This window comes from Pleurodeles waltl, chromosome 10, assembly GCF_031143425.1.
Source record: "Pleurodeles waltl isolate 20211129_DDA chromosome 10, aPleWal1.hap1.20221129, whole genome shotgun sequence".
NCBI lineage: Eukaryota > Metazoa > Chordata > Amphibia > Caudata > Salamandridae > Pleurodeles > Pleurodeles waltl.
The window spans coordinates 7402672-7428912 of record NC_090449.1 but is presented as its reverse complement, the minus strand read 5'-3'; the positions used below and the strand labels follow the sequence as shown (position 1 = coordinate 7428912).

The following is a 26241-nucleotide window of genomic DNA, read 5'->3' as shown; positions in this document are numbered from 1 at the left end:
CGAAGGTAAACAACTTGTTCTTCTAGGGGCACGGATTCTCCTTTCAGGGCCTTAGTTTTGATGCACCAGCAGTTAGTTTCTTTACGGCTCTGCGCTTTTGGTGTGGGAAATCATGAAAAGGAACTGATGTCAGCATGCTGGGGTGGGGCCTATAGAAGACCTGCAATTTGTGATGTGGACGCAGAGCCGATCGATGCCACCTATTGGCGCTCGGGGGTACTGCTAACAAAAATCTTCCGGGCCCTGTCTTGACGCCTGGGGAGAATTCTAAGGTGAGGAATTCGCAACTAGACATTGTCTCTACCTGATAAGGCCTTACCAAAGGTAAGTAACTTGTTCTAGAGACGCAAGTACCTTTCAAAAGCAGCAGTATTCCTATCAGTCCCAGTTTATAAAGGGGTCATACCTTAGAGCACACTGCAGAGTCCGTAATAACAGAGGTCGAGTTTGTGGATACACTGTCAAAGGAGCCGCTCCTTCTAAGCTGTGACTTTGTCCACCTTCCCACAAAAACATAAGACCCGTTGGGGGAAGTCTATATGGCCTAACTAATCAGGTATATTTGCCTATACTGTTCCTCTCCCATTCATTATTAACTTGTTCAGAAGCTTAGGCAAAGATCCCTCACACTAATTCTTGTAGCCCAAACATGAGCTTGACAAGTGTGGTTCACTAGTCTAATACATCGATCAGTTGTGCCACAGGAGAAATTACTGATCTGGCCACACCTTCTCACTCAGGAGCAGGACGGGGTCAGACATCCCAACCCCAAACAAGTCAGTCTAGGTATTTGGCTCCTGATGTCCTAGAATTTTGTTACCTAAATCTTCCACTAGAATGAATGACCATTCTAAAACAAGCCCCTAGGCCTACTTACAATGGCAAGATATGCACCAAAATGAAAAGAGATTTGTACAATATTGTTTAACAAAAGAGAGCCAACCACGCTCTCCTATGGTTCAGGATCTTATTTGCTACCTACTCTATTTACATCAGGCAGGCCTGGCCTCACCTCCATTTGGAGATTCGAGAAGCTTGATACAGTTCACACCAGACGTATGGGTCCTACTTTTGAACTGTTTTCTTCATATGATCTATATTTCCATACATGAAAGGTAGCCTTAGTAGTTATAACATCCTTTAGGCGGATCACTGAACTTCAAGTGCTCACCTTTTTCCAAGTCCTGATAAATTGGAACTAATAACAAACCCTAAATTTCTCTCTAAAGCCGTTTCTTCTTTTCATGTAAATCAGACCATTGAGCTCCCAGTTTTCTTTACAAAACCAGACTCTGCAGCTAAAAGAGTTGTAATGTATTACTTGAAGAGTACACAGCCATTTCGTCAAACTCATCAGCTTTTTGTGGCCTTTTCAAATCCTCAGAAAGGCTCTCCAGTCTCAAAAGCAGAGATTACAAGGTTGATAGTAAGATACATACAAACTTGCTACCACAAAGCTAAATGATTGCCACCTCCAGCTCCAAGAACTCATTTCACCTGTAAAAAGGGATCCTCTGCGACTTTCTTAAGCAACTTTCCATTAGTGGATATATGTAAAGCAGCCACATGGAATAACTCGCATCCATTCATCAAGCATTATTTTGTAATGTTTTAGCTAATCAACAAGCTAAAGTGTGTCAGGCTGTATTCCATACTCTTTCAGTCGTCTGTCATTCATTAGCTAGCCACTGCATTTCGGGAGCACTGCTTTACTGTTCCTGTCCTAAGCTCACCTGATAAGCCAAAAACAATCTAACAAAAGAGCTGATGACCGTGCACAATACAGACTGTAAGGGGAGGAGTCATTACACCTCGTGACTTGAAAGACTTTTTTTAACAAAAACAACTTGCAACATCCAAGCTCAACCCTAGATGGCGGGAGTATGCTAAGCATATGAATCTACAGCTCTGCACGCTATGAATAGATGCTGCCAGGATAAGTATTGCATTACTTTCCTTTCATCTGAACACTGCCCATGCAGCATTCATATGTGACAGAGTAGTTGTGCTATAGCTGACAAATCTGCCTCGATTTCGAGTTTCATCTTGCAATATGTAAGGAAATGCCTCCTTGGCATGGTTGCCCCCTGACTTTTTGCCTTTGCTGATGCTATGTTTACAATTGAAAGTGTGCTGAGGCCTGCTAACCAGGCCCCAGCACCAGTGTTCTTTCCCTAACCTGTACTTTTGTATCCACAATTGGCAGACCCTGGCATCCAGATAAGTCCCTTGTAACTGGTACTTCTAGTACCAAGGGCCCTGATGCCAAGGAAGGTCTCTAAGGGCTGCAGCATGTCTTATGCCACCCTGGAGACCTCTCACTCAGCACAGACACCCTGCTTGCCAGCTTGTGTGTGCTAGTGAGAACAAAACGAGTAAGTCGACATGGCACTCCCCTCAGGGTGCCATGCCAGCCTCTCACTGCCTATGCAAGTATAGGTCAGTCACCCCTCTAGCAGGCCTTACAGCCCTAAGGCAGGGTGCACTATACCATAGGTGAGGGTACCAGTGCATGAGCATGGTACCCCTACAGTGTCTAAACAAAACCTTAGACATTGTAAGTGCAGGGTAGCCATAAGAGTATATGGTCTGGGAGTTTGTCAAACACGAACTCCACAGCACCATAATGGCTACACTGAAAACTGGGAAGTTTGGTATCAAACTTCTCAGCACAATAAATGCACACTGATGCCAGTGTACATTTTATTGCAAAACACACCCCAGAGGGCACCTTAGAGGTGCCCCCTGAAACTTAACCGACTGTCTGTGTAGGCTGACTAGTTCCAGCAGCCTGCCACACTAGAGACATGTTGCTGGCCCCATGGGGAGAGTGCCTTTGTCACTCTGAGGCCAGTAACAAAGCCTGCACTGGGTGGAGATGCTAACACCTCCCCCAGGCAGGAGCTGTGACACCTGACGGTGAGCCTCAAAGGCTCACCCCTTTGTCACAGCCCAGCAGGGCACTCCAGCTAGTGGAGTTGCCCGCCCCCTCCGGCCACGGCCCCCACTTTTGGCGGCAAGGCTGGAGGGAACAAAGAAAGCAACAAGGAGGAGTCACTGGCCAGTCAGGACAGCCCCTAAGGTGTCCTGAGCTGAGGTGACTAACTTTTAGAAATCCTCCATCTTGCAGATGGAGGATTCCCCCAATAGGGTTAGGATTGTGGCCCCCTCCCCTTGGGAGGAGGCACAAAGAGGGTGTACCCACCCTCAGGGCTAGTAGCCATTGGCTACTAACCCCCCAGACCTAAACACGCCCTTAAATTTAGTATTTAAGGGCTACCCTGAACCCTAGAAAATTAGATTCCTGCGACAACAAGAAGGACTGCCCAGCTGAAAACCCCTGCAGAGGAAGACCAGAAGACAACAACTGCCTTGGCTCCAGAAACTCACCGGCCTGTCTCCTGCCTTCCAAAGAACTCTGCTCCAGCGACGCCTTCCAAAGGGACCAGCGACCTCTGAATCCTCTGAGGACTGCCCTGCTTCGACGACGACAAGAAACTCCCGAGGACAGCGGACCTGCTCCAAAAAAGACTGCAACTTTGTTTCAAGAAGCAGCTTTAAAGAACCCTGCAACTCCCCGCAAGAAGCGTGAGACTTGCAACACTGCACCCGGCGACCCCGACTCGGCTGGTGGAGAACCAACACCTCAGGGAGGACCCCCGGACTACTCTACGACTGTGAGTACCAAAACCTGTCCCCCCTGAGCCCCCACAGCGCCGCCTGCAGAGGGAATCCCGAGGCTTCCCCTGACCGCGACTCTCTGAAACCTAAGTCCCGACGCCTGGAAAAGACCCTGCACCCGCAGCCCCCAGGACCTGAAGGACCGGACTTTCACTGCAGAAGTGACCCCCAGGAGTCCCTCTCCCTTGCCCAAGTGGAGGTTTCCCCGAGGAAGCCCCCCCCTTGCCTGCCTGCAGCGCTGAAGAGATCCCTTGATCTCTCATTGACTTACATTGCAAACCCGACGCTTGTTCTAACACTGCACCCGGCCGCCCCCGCGCCGCTGAGGGTGAAATTTCTGTGTGGGCTTGTGTCCCCCCCGGTGCCCTACAAAACCCCCCTGGTCTGCCCTCCGAAGACGCGGGTACTTACCTGCTGGCAGACTGGAACCGGGGCACCCCCTTCTCTCCATTGAAGCCTATGCGTTTTGGGCACCACTTTGAACTCTGCACCTGACCGGCCCTGAGCTGCTGGTGTGGTAACTTTGGGGTTGCTCTGAACCCCCAACGGTGGGCTACCTTGGACCAAGAACTGAACCCTGTAAGTGTCTTACTTACCTGGTAAAACTAACAAAAACTTACCTCCCCCAGGAACTGTGAAAATTGCACTGTGTCCACTTTTGAAATAGCTATTTGTGAATAACTTGAAAAGTATACATGCAATTGAAATGATTCAAAGTTCCTAATGTACTTACCTGCAATACCTTTCAAACAAGATATTACATGTTAAATTTGAACCTGTGGTTCTTAAAATAAACTAAGAAAAGATATTTTTCTATAACAAAACCTATTGGCTGGATTTGTCTCTGAGTGTGTGTACCTCATTTATTGTCTATGTGTATGTACAACAAATGCTTAACACTACTCCTTGGATAAGCCTACTGCTCGACCACACTACCTCAAAATAGAGCATTAGTATTATCTATTTTTACCACTATTTTACCTCTAAGGGGAACCCTTGGACTCTGTGCATGCTATTCCTTACTTTGAAATAGCACATACAGAGCCAACTTCCTACACAATGTGTTAATAAGACTCATACAGTTATTTTGCATACCTCTATGCTTGTTAATCTCCTGTGCTTGTCATTCACTCTGATTATGCCGTGCTTCTATTAAGATTTAACCCAGACCTGCATGTTCAATCCCACCCTTTTCCCTTCCTGATCTGTCAGGATAATTTCTTATTCTATACATTTTTGTCCCTTGTAAAAAGGTATCAGTTTACCAGAAGGTGTGGATCCCTCCTTCTTGGCTGCTCTACCTGAAGACATCAGGAGGGAGGTTCTACAGAATCAGTTGGGAATCCGCCCGCCTGCTCGTCCTCTTCCCACTACTGTGCCGGTGCTGCCTCCACCGGTGGTGAGCAGTGCTGGCTTGTCTGAAGTGAGCCCTGAATTTCTGGCTGCCCTACCACCAGCAATTCAAGAGGAGGTACTTGTTTGCATTGAATGAAGAGTGACTGGTAGGCTGTGAAAGTTGAGAAATGAAGAGGTGAGAATAGATGTTCCAAACTAAAGAAAATTACATAATGGCCCCTAACTCAGTGATGAGAGAAGTGAAATATTTTGCTAATGGCTAACTTTCACTTATATGTAGTAACCAAAGGTTCCTGAAATACTAATTATTTACACAAACACCCACTTTTTTTTAGGTTGTGTAATTGTCAGGTTTTAATTAACCAGTGTATACTGATTTTGCCATACTCATAGGCTGTAGTTAAGACTCTGCATTTATCAGTTAAACTAGAGACTTTCGAGTTGCACTCAAATTCCAGCAGTGAGGACTTAAATCACCCAGTAATGTTACCGGCGTAGGTACTTAAGCTACCCAAAGTTAATCCTGGTTCAGTGTATGTCATGCAAGGCCATTGAACTCTATTTTGGATTAAACCTAGGTAGTCACTCAGTATTGTTTTTGTTAACTAGCCTTCTCAAGTTGTTTGACAGGTTGGCAACAAGTGTTCACTTAACTTTGTTACTGTGGACAACAGCTGAGCTACACTGTTACACAGTGACCCAATACTTCGATGCCCTGAAAGCAGCTGTTGCTTCTCCTGTCATTGACTGTTCCTTTAGAATGATGCCTGCTACAACCAATCTGTTTGTTGGAGAAAGTCCTGCCCCATCTGACTCTGTCCTGTTTTTATTACTGCATCAGTATCCTGATATTGAAGGTTTGGAGGAAACCTGTCCTTACACCTTTGTCTTTGTATGTTGAAGATGCCCATACTCCCCCAAGCGGCAGATGTTTTAATTGATCAAGTACCATGAGAAATACTTATTAAAATAGTTTTTTGTCTCTTGAGCTACCAAAGTGCACAACATCAGTTTTGCTTTGAGTGTTAATTGTCTTATTTTATGTCAGAAGGGTAATGGTTTTAAATGGAGTTACTCTAGTAAGGGGCACATGCATAACAGTGATCAGTTTTATTTCACTGTGCTTGAGTCACTAAAATTGATGCTTCCGTTGTATACTTTTTACCTGCATGCTTCTCACCCCTTGAATCCTGCTAGACTGCAGCCTAAATCCAAAAAGTTGAACTCTTTCCTACAACAGTAGGTGACACCTCTGCTTCGGGTTCCACCATGAAAGTGAGATCATGGAGGTTGCTGTAGGAAGCTGGGCTGGTGTGTGTTGGGTACCTTTAGAACTTACACCTTATGCCATGTCCAGGTGTCCCCTCTCAGTGAAGTGCAGTCAGTGCTTAGAAGCCAGGCTCTCTAGAGGTAGCTGTGGATGAGCAGCCAAGGCTTATTTAGGAGACATGCAGCTCTCATGCAATGCCACTGTAGTCACACAACTTACACACATGAAAGAAAACACTCAGTAGTACAAAAATAAAGGTACTTTATGTTCGGTGGCATGTGTAGCTGCAGATACACATGTTGTGCATAGTCCGCCGTCTGGTGTTGGGTCGGAGTGTTACAAGTTGTTTTTCTTCGAAGAAGTCTTTTCGAGTCCCGAGACCGAGGGACTCCTCCTCCTTTGTTCCATTGCGCATGGGCGTCGACTCCATGTTAGATTGTTTTTTTTCCGCCATCGGGTTCGGACGTGTTCCTTTTCGCTCCGGGTTTCGGGACGGAAAGATAGTCTTAACTTCGGAAGACTACGTCGGTATTGTTTCGCTCGGTATCGGGTAAGAATCGAATCGACACCGAATCGTGAAGAGCTCCGGTAGCCCTTCGGGGTAATTTCGATCCCCCGTCGGGGCCTGGTCGGCCCGACCGCGTGTAACATCGACACTGATGGAACGGACCCCGTTCCGATTCTGTCCTAAATGCCACAATAAATATCCATATACAGACCAACATTTCGTCTGTAACTTGTGCCTGTCGCCCGAGCACAAGGAAGAAACGTGTGAGGCCTGTCGTGCGTTTCGGTCCCGAAAAACGCTCCGTGACCGGCGAGCCAGAAGATTGCAGATGGCGTCCACGCCGACAGGACACCAAGAGTTCGAGGGACAAGGAGAAGAAGAGGAAGCCTTCTCCATCCATGAATCGGACTCGGAGGAATTCGACGTCGAAGAAACTGTGAGTAAGACGTCGAAGCAAGCACCACACAAGAAAACAGACACGGCCCAGGGGACGCCACTGCCAACAGGCCATGGCTCAACCAATAAAGTAGGTGACCGTCCATCGGCACTGAAAAAGGCCGAACTGGTGCCGAGATCGTCCGACTCGGGTCGAGACACAGGCACGCAGCAATCTCGGGACCAAGAAAGTGCTGCCGAAAAAGATCTACGCCGAGACAGCGGAACCGAAGCTGCTCGACGCAGAGACAGCGGCACTGAGGAAGATCGACGCCGAAAAAGAAAAAATTCTCCTTGGAGCCGAAAACAAGCAGAGACACAGTTTTGGTGCCAAAACGACCAGCAACCGAACCAACTGCCAGCTCATATACAGAGGAACAATCACTGTCCTCTCAAATGCGCAAACACAGATTTGAAGAAGAGTTACAGACCACTGATGTAGACCACACACAAAAGCGGACCTTCATACAAAGTGGGACAGGGAAGATCAGCACTCTTCCCCCAATCAGGAGAAAAAGGAGACTCGAGTTCCAAACACAAGAACAAACACCACAAAAAATGGTGAAGAAGGTAACTCCACCACCCTCTCCTCCACCTGTAACTCACACATCACCGGCACAGACTCCGTCACATTCACCGTTCACCGGCTCATACCACCATGAGCCAAGACGACCAGGACGCTTGGGACCTATACGACGCCCCAGTATCAGACAATAGTCCTGAGTCGTACCCTACCAAGCCCTCACCACCTGAGGACAGCACAGCGTATGCACAGGTGGTAGCTAGGGCAGCAGAATTCCATAACGTGTCGTTACACGCAGAACCTGTCGAGGATGACTTCCTTTTCAACACCCTCTCCTCCACCCATAGCTCCTACCAAAGCCTACCTATGCTTCCAGGAATGCTAAGGCACGCAAAGCAGATCTTCAAAGAACCTGTCAAAAGTAGAGCGATTACTCCAAGGGTGGAGAAAAAATATAAAGCACCGCCTACGGACCCTGGTTTTATCACCTCACAACTGCCACCAGATTCAGTTGTGGTAGGGACAGCTCGCAAGAGAGCCAACTTGCACACATCAGGCGATGCACCACCTCCAGATAAAGAGAGCCGCAAGTTTAACGCAGCTGGGAAAAGGGTCACAGTACAAGCTGCAAACCAGTGGCGCATCGCGAACTCTCAGGCGCTCCTAGCGCGATATGATAGAGCCCATTGGGACGAGATGCAGCATCTCATCGAGCATCTACCCAAAGAATTTCAAAAACGGGCAAAACAAGTGGTTGAGGAGGGACAAAACATCTCCAATAACCAAATACGCTCCTCTATGGACGCAGCGGACACAGCGGCAAGAACAATAAATACCGCAGTAACCATAAGAAGGCACGCATGGTTGCGCACATCTGGCTTTAAACCGGAAATACAGCAAGCGGTGCTCAATATGCCGTTCAATGAACAACAATTGTTTGGACCCGAAGTGGACACGGCAATTGAGAAATTGAAAAAGGACACGACACAGCCAAGGCCATGGGCGCACTCTATTCCCCGCAGGGCAGAGGCACTTTCGGCACCTTCCGCAAAACAACCTTCAGAGGGGGGTTTCGGGGTCAAGCAACACAAGCCAGCACCTCACAATCTACACCGTCTACCTACCAGGGACAGTACCAAAGAGGAGGCTTTCGGGCCAGTATAGAGGAGGACAATTCCCTAGAAACCGGGGAAAATTTCAAAGTACAAAAACCCCTGCAACCAAACAGTGACTCACAAGTCACTCAACCCCTTAACACAACATCAGTGAGGGGAAGACTAAGTCAGTTTTACAAATCTTGGGAGGAGATAATAACAGACACTTGGGTCTTAGCAATTATCCGACATGGTTATTGCATAGAATTTCTCCAACTCCCTCCAAATGTCCCACCAAAAACACAGAATATGTCAAAACAGCATTTAGACCTTCTAGAACTAGAAGTTCAAGCATTACTGCTAAAGGACGCAATATAATTGGTACCATGTACACAAATAAACACAGGAGTTTACTCACTGTACTTTCTAATACCAAAAAAGGACAAAACACTGAGACCAATCCTAGATCTCAGAACACTAAACACCTACATCAAATCAGAACACTTTCACATGGTCACGCTACAAGATGTGTTACCACTGCTAAAGCAACAAGACTACATGACAACCTTAGATCTAAAGGACGCATATTTCCATATACCGATACATCCCTCGCACAGGAAATACCTAAGGTTCGTATTCAAGGGAATACATTACCAATTCAAAGTGTTGCCGTTCGGTATCACAACCGCACCAAGAGTATTTACAAAATGCCTAGCAGTAGTAGATGCACACATCAGAAGGCAGCATATACACGTATTCCCGTACCTAGATGATTGGCTAATCAAGACCAACTCCCTCACAAAGTGTTCACACCACACAGATTATGTCATACAAACCCTCTACAAACTCGGTTTCTCCATCAACTATACAAAATCTCACATTCTGCCGTGCAAAACACAGCAATACTTAGGAGCGACAATCAACACAACAAAGGGAATAGCCACTCCAAGTCCACAAAGGGTTCAAAATTTTCACAAGGTTATACAAGCCATGTATCCAACACAAAAGATACAGGCAAAGACGGTATTAAAACTCCTAGGCATGATGTCCTCATGCTTAGCCATTGTCCCAAACGCAAGACTGCACATGAGGCCCTTACAACAGTGCCTAGCATCACAGTGGTCACATGCACAGGGTCACCTTCTAGATCTGGTGTTGATAGACCGCCAAACATACATCTCGCTTCTATGGTGGAACAGTATAAATTTAAACAAAGGGCGGCCTTTCCAAGACCCAGTGCCACAATACGTGATAACAGATGCTTCCATGACAGGGTGGGGAGCACACCTCAATCAACACAGTATCCAAGGACAATGGGACGTACATCAAACAAAGCTGCATATAAATCACCTCGAATTGTTAGCAGTATTCCTAGCGTTGAAAGCATTTCAACCCATCATAACCCACAAATACATTCTTGTCAAAACAGACAACATGACAACAATGTATTATCTAAACAAACAGGGGGGAACACACTCGACACAGCTGTGCCTCCTGGCACAAAAGATATGGCAATGGGCAATTCACAACCACATTCGCCTAATAGCACAATTTATTCCAGGGATCCAAAATCAACTAGCAGACAATCTCTCTCGAGATCACCAACAGGTCCACGAATGGGAGATTCACCCCCAAATTCTAAACACTTACTTCAAAATTTGGGGGACACTTAAAATAGACCTATTTGCAACAAAGGAGAACGCAAAATGCCAAAACTTCGCATCCAGGTACCCACACAGGCAGTCTCAAGGCAATGCTCTATGGATGAACTGGTCAGGGATATTTGCGTACGCTTTTCCCCCTCTCCTTCCATATCTAGTAAACAAATTGAGTCAAAACAAACTCGTACTAATAGCACCAACATGGGCAAGACAACCTTGGTACACAACACTACTAGACCTGTCAGTAGTACCCCATGTCAGGTTGCCCAACAGACAAGATCTGTTAACACAACACAAACAGATCAGGCATCCAAACCCAGCATCGCTGAATCTAGCAATCTGGCTCCTGAGATCCTAGAATTCGGACATTTAAACCTCACCCAAGAATGTATGGAAGTCATAAAACAAGCTAGAAGACCATCCACTAGACACTGCTATGCAAGCAAATGGAAAAGATTTGTTTGCTACTGCCATAATAATCAAGTTAAACCATTACATGCATCTCCAAAGGATATAGTGGGATACTTGCTACATTTACAAAAATCAAATCTAGCCTTCTCTTCCATAAAGATACACCTCGCAGCAATATCTGCATACCTGCAAATTACCCATTCAACTTCACTATTTAGGATACCTGTCATTAAAGCGTTTATGGAAGGCCTGAAAAGAATTATACCACCATGAACACCAACTGTTCCTTCATGGAACCTCAACATCGTCTTAACAAGACTCATGGGCCCACCTTTTGAACCCATGCACTCTTGCGAAATGCAATTCTTAACGTGTAAGGTTGCATTTCTTTGCCATCACATCTCTAAGAAGAGTAAGTGAAATTCAGTTGTTTACTATACAAGAACCTTTTATTCAAATACACAAAAATAAGGTAGTCCTAAGAACCAATCCAAATGTTTTACCAAAAGTTATTTCACCGTTCCACTTAAATCAAACGGTAGAACTACCAGTGTTCTTCCCACAGCCAGACTCAGTAGCTGAAAGGGCACTACATACATTAGACATCAGAAGAGCACTAATGTACTACATTGACAGAACAAAAGAAATTAGGAAAACAAAACAACTGTTTATTGCATTTCAAAAACCTCATACAGGAAACCCAATATCAAAACAGGGTATAGCCAGATGGATAGTTAAGTGCATCCAAACCTGCTACCTTAAAGCAAAGAGAGAACTGCCCATTACACCAAGGGCACATTCAACCAGAAAGAAAGGCGCTACCATGGCCTTCCTAGGAAACATTCCAATGAACGAGATATGTAAGGCAGCCACATGGTCTACGCCTCACACATTTACTAAGCACTACTGTGTAGACGTGCTATCCGCACAACAAGCCACAGTAGGTCAAGCTGTACTAAGAACTTTATTTCAAACTACTTCCACTCCTACAGGCTGAGCCACCGCTTTTGGGGAGATAACTGCTTACTAGTCTATGCACAGCATGTGTATCTGCAGCTACACATGCCACCGAACGGAAAATGTCACTTACCCAGTGTACATCTGTTCGTGGCATTAGTCGCTGCAGATTCACATGCGCCCACCCGCCTCCCCGGCAGCCTGTAGCCGTTTGGAAGTAATCTTCAACATTTGTACATTTGTAAATATATTACTTAAACCTTAGTTATTCATTCCATTGCATGGGCACTATTACTAACATACACAACTCCTACCTCACCCTCTGCGGGGAAAACAATCTAAGATGGAGTCGACGCCCATGCGCAATGGAACAAAGGAGGAGGAGTCCCTCGGTCTCGGGACTCGAAAAGACTTCTTCGAAGAAAAACAACTTGTAACACTCCGACCCAACACCAGACGGCGGACTATGCACAACATGTGAATCTGCAGCGACTAATGCCACGAACAGATGTACACTGGGTAAGTGACATTTTCCTTTTGGAACACAGTATCAGAAAATACTAGAGAGGCAACCCTCCAATAGGAGGTAAGTAAATACAATACTAATAAACAGTATGAGGCATAAAAAGGTTAGAAAACTGTGTAAAATAGCAATACACAATAGTAGCCCTAGGGGGAGCCCAAATCATATTCTAAGACCGTGGAATGCGAACACGGGGCCCCCACTGAGGTAAGTAAATTATGTCGAGGGGAGCTGGGAGTACTAGGAAACCACGCAGGTAAGTAATGTAGTAACCCCCCCCCCCCCCCCCCCCCCCACCAGGAATGCAGGAATAAAAAACTTGATTTACCCAAAACCATCCCAAAGGATGAAAAGAAAATGAAGACCCCCCCCCCCCCTCCCCCCCAGAACAGCCTGCAAGGAACCCACAGTGGAAAACCGAAGATGGAGACCTTTGGAGAGAGTGGATCAAGTCCAGAAGTGTCTGTGGAGTGCAGGGGGAGTAGGAGATAGTACCCACCGAGAGGTACCTTTTGGAGGTGGTCGATAAAGAAGAGACAGGTCAGCTCTGCAGCACAGAAGCTGAAGAAGAGTTCCTGAGGCGTGCAGAAGATGTCCCATGCTGGAAGATGGATTGCAGACGGGTGATGTGAAGTATTTCCACCAACAAGCCTTGGCAAAGGCAAACTCGCGGTTTGAGGAAAAGGGGTGCTGCTGGGGATCAGCAAGGTCCAGGAGGGGAAGTCACAAGGGACCCTCCGTGTTGCAGAAGGCTAATAGGAGCAGAGGCAGCACCCAGAGGTGTCCCACAGGACAGGGACACAAGTTGCTCCCACGTCGCCGGACGACCACGTATAGGTCCAGAAGTTGCAGGAGGGAGTGCAGGGGGCTGTAGCTACACGTCGCCTGAGTTCCAGATACAGTGTTGCAGAAGAGTCTTCCCTGTGGATCTGCAACTTGTGGGTTCCTGGAGGGTCCAGTAGTGATTCCTGAGGCCAGAAGTCCAAGCAAAGGTTGCTGAGGAGACCTGCTGGAGTATTGCATGCAGAATCTGAGGACCCACCCCAGAGGAAGAACCTGTAAGGAAATGCCTTCCTTGGCATGGTTACCCCCTTAATTTTTGCCTTTTGTTGATGCCAGTTATGATTGAAAGTGTGCTGGGACCCTGCTAACCAGGCCCCAGTACCAGTGTTCTTTCCCTAAACTGTACCTTTGCTTCCACAATTGGCACAGCCCTGGCACTCGGATAAATCCCTTGTAAATGGTACCCCTGGTACCAGGGGCCCTGATGCCAGGGAAGTTCTTTAAGGGCTGCAGCATGTCTTATGCCACCCTAGGGACCCCTCACTCAGCACATGCACACACTGCCTCACAGCTTGTGTGTGCTAGTGGGGAGAAAATGACTAAGTCGACATGGCACTCCCCTCAGAGTGCCATGCCAACCTCACACTGCCTGTGGCATAGGTAAGTCACCCATCTAGCAGGCCTTACAGCCCTATGGCAGGGTGCACTATACCACAGGTGAGGGCATATGTGCATGAGCACTATGCCCCTACAGTGTCTAAGCAAAACCTTAGACATTGTAAGTGCAGGGTAGCCATAAAGAGTATATGGTATGGGAGTTTGTCAGACACAAATTCCACAGTTCCATAATGACTACACTGAAATCTGTGAAGTTTGGTATCAAACGTCTCAGCACGATAAATGCACACTGATGCCAGTGTGGAATTTATTGTAAAATGCACCCAGAGGGCATCTTAGAGTTGCCCCCTGAATACCAATCTGACTTCTAGTGTTGGGCTGACCAGTTTCTGCCAGCCTGCCAAAACCAGACAAGTTACTGACAACATAGGGAGAGTGCCTTTGTCACTCTGTGGCCAGGAACAAATCCTGTATTTGGTGGAGGTGCTTCTCATCTCCCCCTGCAGGAACTGTAACACCTGGCGGTGAGCCTCGAAGGCTCACCCCTTTTGTTACAGCGCCACAGGGCATCCCAGCTAGTGGAGATGCCCGCCCTTCCGGCCACTGCCCCCACTTTTGGCGGCAAAGCTGGAGGAGATAATGAGGAGTCACCCACCAGTCAGGACAAGCCCCTAAGGTTCCCTGAGCTGAGGTGACCCCTGCCTTTAGAAATCCTCTTTCTTAGTTTTGGAGGATTCCCCCAATAGGATTAGGGATGTGCCCCCCTCCCCTCAGGAGGAGGCACAAAGAGAGAGTAGCCACACTCCAGGACAATAGCCATTGGCTACTGCCCCCCAGACCTAAACACCCCCCTAAATTTAGTATTTAGGGACACCCTAGAAACCAGAAAATCAGATTCCTGCAACCTGAAACAAGGACAGCTGACCTGAAAGCCCTGCAGAGACGACAACTGCTTTGGCCCCAGCCCTACCGCCCTGTCTCCTGACTCGAAGAAAACTGCAACAGCGACGCATCTGACCGGGACCAGCGACCTCTGATGTCTCGGAGGACTGCCCTGAACCAAAGGCCCAAGAAAACTCCAGTGAGCAGCAGCTCTGCTCAACAACAGCAACAACTTTGCAACTTTCTTGCAACTTTTAAAGACCTCACTCTTCCCGTCGGAAGCGTGAGACTTCACCCTCTGCACCAGTCGCCCCCAGCTCGAGCTCCGGTGAACCAACACCACAGGGAGGACTCCGAGACAACCCCCCTCGATCCCCACTATGACGCATGCAGAGAGAATCCAGAGGCTCCCCCTGACCGCAACTGCCTGTAACAAGGAACCCGATGCCTGGACCAAGCCCTGCACCCGCAGCCCCCCCGGACCAGAAGGAACCGAACCTCAGTGCAGGAGTGACCACCAGGCAACCCTCTGCCTAGCCCAGTTGGTGGCTGGCCCGAGAAGCCCACCTGTGCCCTGCCTGCACCGTTAGTGACCCCGGGGTCCCTCCATTGAACCCTATACAAAATCCAACGGCTGCTTTGCACACTGCACCAGGCCGCCCCTGTGCCGCTTAGGGTGTGTTTTGTGTGCCTACTTGTGTCTCAACGAACCCCGTGCTTTACAAAACCCCCCCTGGTCTGCCCTCCGAGGATGCGGGTACTTACCTGCTGGCAGACTGGAACCGGAGCACCCCTGTTCTTCATAGGCGCCTCTGTGTTTTGGGCACCTCTTTGACCTCTGCACCTGACCGGCCCTGAGCTGCTGGTGTGGTGACTTTGGGGTTGTCTTGAACCCCCAATGGTGGGCTGCCTATGCCCAGGAACTTAGACTTGTAAGTGCTTTACTTACCTGACAAACTAACCATTACTTACCTCCCCCAGGAACTGTTGATTTTTGCACTGTCCACTTTTAAAATAGCTTATTGCCATTTTAACAAAAACTGTATATGTTATTGCTCTAATTCAAAGTTCCTAACTTACCTGTGTGGAGTACCTTGCATTTTATGTATGTTCGATGGCATCTGTCGCTGTAGATACGCATGTTCTGCAATAGCTCGCCATCTGGTGTTGGGCCGGAGTGTTACAAGTTGTTTTTCTTCGAAGAAGTCTTTCGAGTCACGGGACCGAGTGACTCCTCCTTTTGTCTCCATTGCGCATGGGCGTCGACTCCATCTTCGATTGTTTTTTTTCCGCCATCGGGTTCGGACGTGTTCCTGTCGCTCCGAGTTTCGGAACGGAAAATTAGCTAATTTCGGAAGATTTTCGTCGGTATTGTTGCGTTCGGGATCGGCGTACTTAGATTCCACACCGCATCGAAGAGCTCCGGTGCCCTTCGGGGTAGTTTTTCGATCCTCCGTCGGGGCCTGGTCGGCCCGACCGCGTGCTGAAGAACGCCGATGGAACGGACCCCGTTCCGTTTCTGCCCCAAATGCCACAATAAATACCCCTACACAGACCAACACTTGGTCTGCAACCTGTGCCTGTCACCTGAGCACAGCGAAGACACCTGCGAGGCCTGTCGTGCGTTCCGGTCCCGAAAAACACTCCGAGACCGTCGAGCCAGAAGACTTCAAATGGCGTCCGCACCGACAGCCCAACGGGAGTTCGAGGAACAGGAAGAAGAAGGTACCTTCTCGATCCAAGACTCAGACTCCGAAGGATTCGACGACACACAAACCGTGAGTAAGACGTCGAAAACCACACAAAGAAACATTTACAAGGCCCAGGGGACGCCACTGCCACCAGGCCATGGCTCCACCCATAAATTCGGTGACCGACCGTCGGCACCGAAAAAGGCCAAAACAGTGCCGAGATCGTCCGACTCCGGTCGAGACACCGGCACGCAGCCTTCTCGGGACCGAGAAAGTGCTGGAGACAAGCCTCGACACCGAGATGCCGGTGTGGACACGGCTCGACGCCGAGACAGCGGCACCGAAACAGAATGAAGCCGAGAGGTTTCGGCCCCGAAAAGGAAAAAAGTCACCTCGGAGCCGAAAAAACATGCAGACAAGGTTTCGACGCCGAAACAAACTGCAAGCGACCCAGCTTCAGGCTCTTATACAGAAGAGCACTCGCTGACCTCCCAAATGCAAAAGCATAGGTTTGAGGAAGAGCTACAAGCAACTGATGTGGACCATACGCAAAAGCGTATCTTCATTCAGCAGGGGACAGGAAAAATAAGCACCCTTCCCCCCATTAGGAGAAAGAGGAGGTTGGAGTTCCAGACGGAACAAGCACCACAACCAAAAGTGGTTAAAAGAATTACACCACCACCCTCTCCTCCGCCCGTGATTAACGTTTCACCAGCACAAACTCCATCTCACTCCCCAGCTCACACCACCATGAGCCAGGGTGACCAAGATCAGGACGCATGGGACCTATACGACGCCCCAGTGTCAGATAACAGCCCGGAGGCCTACCCTACAAAGCCATCTCCACCAGAAGACAGCACCGCGTACTCTCAGGTGGTGGCTAGAGCAGCACAATTTCATAACGTAAGCCTCCACTCAGAACAAGTCGAGGATGATTTCTTGTTCAACACACTCTCCTCCACCCACAGCTCCTACCAAAGCCTGCCTATGCTCCCTGGTATGCTCCGGCACGCAAAAGACATATTTAAGGAGCCGGTCAAAAGTAGGGCAATCACACCAAGGGTGGAAAAGAAGTATAAGCCGCCTCCTACGGACCCGGCTTTCATCACTACACAGCTGCCACCAGACTCTGTTGTTGTAGGAGCAGCTAGGAAAAGGGCCAACTCTCACACATCTGGAGATGCACCACCCCCAGATAAAGAAAGCCGCAAGTTCGATGCAGCTGGTAAAAGAGTCGCAGCACAAGCTGCAAACCAGTGGCGCATCGCGAACTCCCAGGCACTACTTGCGCGCTATGACAGAGCCCACTGGGACGAGATGCAACATCTCATTGAACATCTGCCCAAGGACTTCCAAAATAGGGCGAAACAAGTGGTTCAGGAGGGACAGACCATCTCCAACAACCAGATACGTTCCTCCATGGACGCTGCAGATACAGCTGCACGGACAATTAATACATCTGTAACTATCAGACGGCATGCATGGCTCCGAACGTCTGGATTTAAACCAGAGATTCAACAAGCAGTTCTCAATATGCCTTTTAATGAAAAAGAACTGTTCGGTCCAGAAGTGGACACAGCGATTGAGAAACTCAAAAAAGATACGGACACTGCCAAAGCCATGGGCGCACTCTACTCCCCGCAGAGCAGAGGGAATTACAGCACATTCCGTAAAACGCCCTTTCGAGGGGGGTTTCGGGGTCAAAGCACACAAGCCAGCACCTCACAAGCAACACCGTCCACTTACCAGGGACAGTATAGAGGAGGTTTTCGGGGACAATATAGAGGAGGGCAATTCCCTAGAAATAGAGGGAGATTTCAAAGCCCCAAAACCCCTACTACTAAACAATGACTCACATGTCACTCACCCCCTCCACACAACACCAGTGGGGGGAAGAATAGGTCATTATTACAAAGCATGGGAGGAAATCACTACAGACACTTGGGTTCTAGCAATTATCCAACATGGTTATTGCATAGAATTTCTACAATTCCCTCCAAACATACCACCAAAAGCACAAAATTTAACAACACACCATTCCAATCTCCTGGAGATAGAAGTGCAGGCACTATTGCAAAAGAATGCAATCGAATTAGTGCCAAACACACAAATAAACACAGGAGTTTACTCACTGTACTTTCTGATACCAAAGAAGGACAAAACGCTGAGACCAATCCTAGACCTCAGAGTAGTAAACACTTTCATCAAATCAGACCACTTCCACATGGTCACACTACAAGAAGTATTGCCATTGCTAAAACTACACGACTACATGGCAACTTTAGACCTCAAGGATGCTTATTTCCATATACCAATACACCCATCGCACAGGAAATACCTAAGGTTTGTATTCAAAGGAATACATTACCAATTCAAGGTACTGCCTTTCGGATTAACAACCGCACCAAGAGTCTTTACCAAATGTCTACCGGTAGTCGCTGCACACTTAAGAAGGCAGCAAATACATGTGTTCCCATATTTGGACGACTGGCTAATCAAGGCCCATTCGTTCATACAGTGCTCAAATCACACAAATCAGATCATACAAACCCTCTTCAAACTCGGGTTCACCGTCAATTTCACAAAATCCAAAATTCTGCCACGCAAGGTACAACAATACCTGGGAGCCATAATAGACACATCAAAGGGAGTAGCCACTCCAAGTCTACAAAGAATTCAAAATTTCAACACCATCATACAACGCATGTATCCAACACAAAAAATACAAGCAAAGATGGTATTACAACTCCTAGGCATGATGTCATCATGCATAGCCATTGTCCCAAACGCAAGACTGCACATGAGGCCCTTACAACAGTGCCTAGCATCACAGTGGTCTCAAGCACAGGGTCACCTTCTAGATCTGGTGTTAATAGACCGCCAAACTTACCTCTCGCTTCTGTGGTGGAACAACATAAATTTAAACAAGGGGCGGCCTTTCCAAGACCCAGTGCCACAATACGTAATAACAACAGATGCTTCCATGACAGGGTGGGGAGCACACCTCGATCAACACAGCATACAAGGACAATGGAATGTACATCAAACAAAACTGCATATCAATCACCTAGAACTTCTAGCAGTTTTTCAAGCACTAAAAGCTTTCCAACCAATAATAGTTCACAAATACATTCTCGTCAAAACAGACAACATGACAACAATGTATTATCTAAACAAGCAGGGAGGGACGCACTCCACGCAGTTAAGCCTGCTAGCACAAAAAATTTGGCATTGGGCAATTCACAACCAAATTCGCCTAATTGCACAGTTTATACCAGGGATACAAAATCAACTCGCAGACAATCTCTCTCGAGATCACCAACAGGTCCACGAATGGGAAATTCACCCCCAAATTCTGAACACTTATTTCAAACTCTGGGGAACACCTCAGATAGACTTGTTTGCGACAAGGGAGAACGCAAAATGCCAAAACTTCGCATCCAGGTACCCACACAAACAATCCCAAGGCAATGCCCTATGGATGAACTGGTCAGGGATATTTGCTTACGCTTTTCCTCCTCTCCCTCTCCTTCCTTACCTGGTAAACAAACTCAGTCAAAGCAAACTCAAACTCATATTGATAGCACCAACTTGGGCAAGGCAACCCTGGTACACAACGCTGCTAGACCTATCAGTGGTACCCTGCATCAAATTGCCCAACAGGCCAGATCTGTTGACACAGCACAACCAAAAGATCAGACACCCAGATCCAGCATCGCTGAATCTAGCAATCTGGCTCCTGAAATCCTAGAATTCGGGCACTTACAACTTACCCAAGAATGTATGGAAGTCATAAAACAAGCAAGAAGGCCATCCACCAGGCACTGCTATGCAAGTAAATGGAAGAGGTTTGTTTGCTACTGCCATATTAATCAAATACAACCATTACACACAACTCCAGAACACGTAGTGGGTTACTTGCTTCACTTACAAAAATCTAACCTAGCTTTCTCTTCCATTAAGATTCACCTTGCAGCAATATCTGCATACCTGCAGACTACCTATTCAACTTCCCTATATAAAATACCAGTCATTAAAGCATTCATGGAGGGCCTTAGGAGAATTATACCACCAAGAACACCACCTGTTCCTTCATGGAACCTCAATGTTGTCCTAACTAGACTTATGGGTCCACCTTTTGAACCCATGCACTCCTGCGACATACAGTTCCTAACCTGGAAGGTGGCATTTCTCATCGCCATTACTTCCCTGAGAAGAGTAAGCGAGATTCAGGCGTTTACTATACAGGAACCTTTTATACAACTACACAAAAATAAAGTCGTCCTAAGGACCAATCCTAAATTTTTGCCAAAGGTTATTTCACCGTTCCATCTAAATCAAACAGTGGAACTTCCAGTGTTCTTTCCACAGCCAGATACCGTAGCTGAAAGGGCACTACATACATTAGATGTCAAAAGAGCATTGATGTATTACATTGACAGAACAAAGAACATTAGAAAGACTAAACAACTCTTTATTGCATTTCAAAAACCTCATGCAGGAAACCCAATTTCAAAACAAGGTATAGCCAGATGGATAGTTAAATGCATCCAAATCTGCTACCTTAAAGCTAAACGACAGCTGCCCATTACACCAAGGGCACACTCAACCAGAAAGAAAGGTGCTACCATGGCCTTTCTAGGAAACATCCCAATGCAAGAAATATGTAAGGCAGCCACATGGTCTACGCCTCACACATTCACCAAGCACTACTGTGTAGACGTGTTATCCGCACAACAAGCCACAGTAGGTCAAGCTGTATTAAGGACGTTATTTCAGACTACTTCCACTCCTACAGGCTGATCCACCGCTTTTGGGGAAATAACTGCTTACTAGTCTATGCAGAACATGCGTATCTACAGCGACAGATGCCATCGAACTGAAAATGTCACTTACCCAGTGTACATCTGTTCGTGGCATCAGTCGCAGTAGATTCGCATGTGCCCACCCGCCTCCCCGGGAGCCTGTAGCAGTTTGGAAGTTACCTTCAATTATTTATATATGTATCATCTCAACCTTAAATAGGTGTATACTTAGTCACTCCATTGCATGGGCACTATTACTACAATTCAACTCCTTCCTCACCCTCTGCGGGGAAAAACAATCGAAGATGGAGTCGACGCCCCTGCGCAATGGAGACAAAAGGAGGAGTCACTCGGTCCCGTGACTCGAAAGACTTCTTCGAAGAAAAACAACTTGTAACACTCCGGCCCAACACCAGATGGCGAGCTATTGCAGAACATGCGAATCTACTGCGACTGATGCCACGAACAGATGTACACTGGGTAAGTGACATTTTCATTACTTAAAATTTTGAACTTGTGGGTCTAATAATAAATTAAGAAAAGATATTTTTCTATATAAAAACTATTGGCCTGGAGTAAGTCTTTGAGTGTGTGTTCTTCATTTATTGCCTGTGTGTGTACAACAAATGCTTAAGACTACCCTCTGATAAGCCTACTGCTCGCCCCACACTACCACAAAATAGAGAATCAGAATTATCTCATTTTGCCACTATCTTACCTCTAAGGGGAACCCTTGGACTCTGTGCACACTATCTCTCACTTTGAGATAGTATATACAGAGCCAACTTTCTACAAGCCCTCACAGATGTTCGGGCAAACCCAACACAGGTGCTCCTATGAACAGGACTATTGCACGCCACCATTGCCCCTGTCCCCTCCTCCCCCATACGACCCTAAATTCCTGACCCAACACCCCACGCCAGCGAGTCTTGTCATCCAGGCTTCCTCTTCCTCAGGCGCACTGGATAGGGAATCAAAAAGGCTGGAACAATTTGGGACGATGTTTTCTTCCTCCTGGATAGTGCTGGGGTCTGTGAGCACCGCATGACTTTTGGGCCACTATACCCACTCTGTGGGATACGGTCGCGCAAGCTCTGCCGCAGATACTGGAGAAGGCCCGTGCTGTCCTCTCCCAAGCTGTCACTGATGGGAGAGATGCGGCGAATTTAACGATCCGATGTGGGCTAAAAACGACCGACTCTCTGGGCAGATGAGTTGCTGGGATGGTGGCCTTGAGATGCCACGCCTGGTTGCGTACTTCTAGTTTTTCAGGGGGATCTCTCAACAGTCTCTTATGGACATGCCCTTTGATGGCTCCCGTCCGTTTGGAGACAAGGCAGACTCTGCCTTGGAGGGATTCAAGGACTCCCAGGCTACGGCTCGGTCCCTTGGCCTTTCTGCTGCCCCCCATCCTAAACAGTCCCCCTTTCGTGGCCACGGAAGGGGCTACCTGTCACTTCCGTAATTCAGCCACCATGCCACCCATGCTGTTCAGCCGCTGCGTGGACGGGGATGCAGAATCCCGCGTGGGACAGGGAACCAGAGGTATTCCCAGTCCTCCCCTTCCCTGGCTGCAGCCTCCAAAGCCTCCTAGTCTGTCCCCTTACTCCGATTCAGATGGCGGCAGGATTTGCCATCACCTGCACCACTGGGAATCCATCACTACGGACAGGTGGGTTTTGCAGATAGTTCAAAAAGGCTATTCCTTCCCCTTCGAATCCGCCCCACCAGCCATGCCTCCATCGGTCAGACATTTTCCGGAGGATCATTTGGCACTTCTCAGTCAGGAAGTCGTAGCCCTCTTGGCCAAGGGAGCCATAGCCAAGGTCCCTGTGCCAGAAGTAAGTTGTGGTTGTTATTCCCGCCACTTTCTGGTGCCGAAAAAGGACAAGGGCTTACTGAAGGAAGCTGGCTCTGTGTATATACTATATCAAAATGAGATACTGTGCACAGAGTCCAGGGGTTCCCCAGAGGCTTGACAGAGGCAATAATAGATAATACTAATGCTTTATTTGTGGTAGTGTGAAAGGAAATGCCTCCTTGGCATGGTTACCCCCTGACTTTTTGCCTTTGCTGATGCCAAGTTATGATTTGAAAGTGTGCTGAGGCCTGCTAACCAGGCCCCAGCACCAGTGTTCTTTCCCTAACCTGTACCTTTGTTTCCACAATTGGCACACCCTGGCATCCAGGTAAGTCCCTTGTAACTGGTACCCCTTGTACCAAGGGCCCTGATGCCAGGGAAGGTCTCTAAGGGCTGCAGCATGTCTTATGCCACCCTGGAGACCCCTCACTCAGCACAGACACACTACTTGCCAGCTTGTGTGTGCTGGTGGGGAAAAAATGACTAAGTCGACATGGCACTCCCCTCAGGGTGCCATGCCAACCTCACACTGCCTATGGCATAGATAAGTCACCCCTCTAGCAGGCCTTACAGCCCTAAGGCAGGGTGCACTATACCATAGGTGAGGGCATAAGTGCATGAGCACTATGCCCCTACAGTGTCTAAACAAAACCTTAGACATTGTAACTGCAGGGTAGCCATAAGAGTATATGGTCTGGGAGTCTGTCAAACACGAACTCCACAGCACCATAATGGCTACACTGAAAACTGGGAAGTTTGGAATCAAACTTCTTAGCACAATAAATGCACACTGATGCCAGTGTACATTTTATTGTGAAATACACCCCAGAGGGCATCGTAGAGATGCCCCCTGAAACCATACCCGACTACCAGTGTGGGCTGACTAGTTTTAGCAGCCTGCCACACTAGAGACATGTTGCTGGCCACATGGCGAGAGTGCCTTTGTCACTCTGTGGCTAGTAACAAAGCCTGTACTGGGTGGAGGTGCTTCTCACCTCCCCCTGCTGGAACTGTAACACCTGGCGGTGAGCCTCAAAGGCTCACCCCCTTTGTTACAGCACCCCAGGGCACTCCAGCTAGTGGAGATGCCCGTCCCCTGGACACAGCCCCCACTTTTGGCAGCAAGTCCAGGAGAGATAATGAGAAAAACAAGGAGGAGTCACTGGCCAGTCAGGACAGCCCCTAAGGTGTCCTGAGGTGACTGACTTTTAGAAATCCTCCATCTTGCAGATGGAGGATTCCCCCAATAGGAATAGGAATGTGCCCCCCCTCCCCTCAGGGATTAGGCACAAAGAGGGTGTAGCCACCCTCAGGGCTAGTAGCCATTGGCTACTAACCCCCCAGACCTAAACACACCCCTAAATAGAGTATTTAGGGGCTCCCATAACCTAGCAAGATAGAGTTCAATGGCATCTGTCGCTGTAGATACACATGTTCTGCATAGCTCGCCATCTGGTGTTGGGTCGGAGTGTTACAAGTTGTTTTTCTTCGAAGAAGTCTTTCGAGTCACGGGACCGAGTGACTCCTCCTTCTGTCTACATTGCGCATGGGCGTCGACTCCATCTTCGATTGTTTTCCCCGCAGAGGGTGAGGTAGGAGTTGTGTTGTAGTAATAGTGCCCATGCAATGGAGTGACTAAGTATGTACCTATTTAAGGTTAAAATAATATATATACAAATGTACAAAGTTGAAGCTAACTTCCAAACTGCTACAGGCTCCCGGGGAGGTGGGTGGGCACATGTGAATCTCCAGCGACTGATGCCACGAACAGATGTACACTGGGTAAGTGACATTTTCAGTTCGATGGCATCTGTCGCTGTAGATACACATGTTCTGCATAGACTAGTAAGCAGTTATCTCCCCAAAAGCGGTGGCTCAGCCTGTAGGAATGGAAGTGGTATGAAATAACGTTCTTAACACGGCTTGACCTACTGTGGCTTGCTGTGCGGATAACACGTCTACACAGTAGTGCTTGGTGAACGTGTGTGGCGTAGACCATGTGGCTGCCTTACATATTTCGTGCATTGGAATATTTCCTAGGAAGGCCATGGTAGCACCTTTTTTTCTGGTTGAGTGTGCCCTTGGTGTAATGGGCAGTTGTCGTTTTGCTTTAAGGTAGCAGATTTGGATGCTTTTAACCTTCCATCTGGCTATACCTTGTTTTGATATTGGGTTTCCTGCATGAGGTTTTTGGAATGCAATAAATAGTTGTTTAGTCTTTCTGATGTTTTTCGTTCTGACAATGTAGTACATTAATGCTCTTTTGACATCTAATGTATGTAGTGCCCTCTCAGCTACGGAATCTGGCTGTGGGAAGAACACTGGTAGTTCCACTGTTTGATTTAGGTGGAACGGTGAAATAACCTTTGGTAAAAATTTAGGATTAGTCCTTAGGACAACCTTATTTTTGTGTAGTTGTATAAAAGGTTCTTGTATTGTAAACGCCTGAATTTCGCTTACTCTTCTTAGAGATGTAATGGCGATGAGAAATGCAACCTTCCAGGTTAGGAACTGTATTTCGCAAGAGTGCATGGGTTCAAAAGGTGGACCCATGAGTCTTGTTAAGACAACATTCAAGTTCCATGAAGGAACAGGTGGTGTTCTTGGTGGTATAATTCTTTTAAGGCCTTCCATGAATGCTTTAATGACTGGTATCCTATATAGGGAAGTTGAATAGGTAGTCTGCAGGTATGCAGATTTTGCCGCAAGGTGTATTTTAATGGAAGAGAAGGCTAGGTTAGATTTTTGTAAGTGAAGCAAGTAACCCACTACATCCTTTGGAGTTGCGTGTAAAGGTTGGATCTGATTATGATGGCAGTAGCAGACAAACCTCTTCCAGGCGTCGCTGTGGGGGCTCAGGGGGGGTCAACTCTGGCTACTCACGGGCTCGCAGTCACCGGGGTGTCTTCCTCTGCAGGGGTTTTCAGCTGGGCAGTCCTTCTTGTTGTCGCAGGAATCTAATTTTCTAGGGTTCAGGGTAGCCCTTAAATACTAAATTTAAGGTCGTGTTTAGGTCTGGGGGGTTAGTAGCCAATGGCTACTAGCCCTGAGGGTGGGTACACCCTCTTTGTGCCTCCTCCCAAGGGGAGGGGGTCACAATCCTAACCCTATTGGGGGAATCCTCCATCTGCAAGATGGAGGATTTCTAAAAGTTAGAGTCACCTCAGCTCAGGACACCTTAG

At 47.7% G+C, this 26241-nt stretch overlaps 1 protein-coding gene across 10 annotated transcripts in view; it reads left to right on the top strand.

The window, feature by feature from the left end:
• HUWE1 (HECT, UBA and WWE domain containing E3 ubiquitin protein ligase 1) overlaps positions 1–26241 on the top strand; it is a 1403674-nt gene that overhangs the window by 1078243 nt on the left and 299190 nt on the right. For all 10 annotated transcript variants that reach the window (XM_069209338.1, XM_069209335.1, XM_069209339.1 and 7 more), the window contains one exon: positions 4935–5152. In XM_069209338.1, the coding sequence (XP_069065439.1) occupies positions 4935–5152 (218 nt within the window). The remainder of the gene's footprint in view (positions 1–4934; positions 5153–26241) is intronic.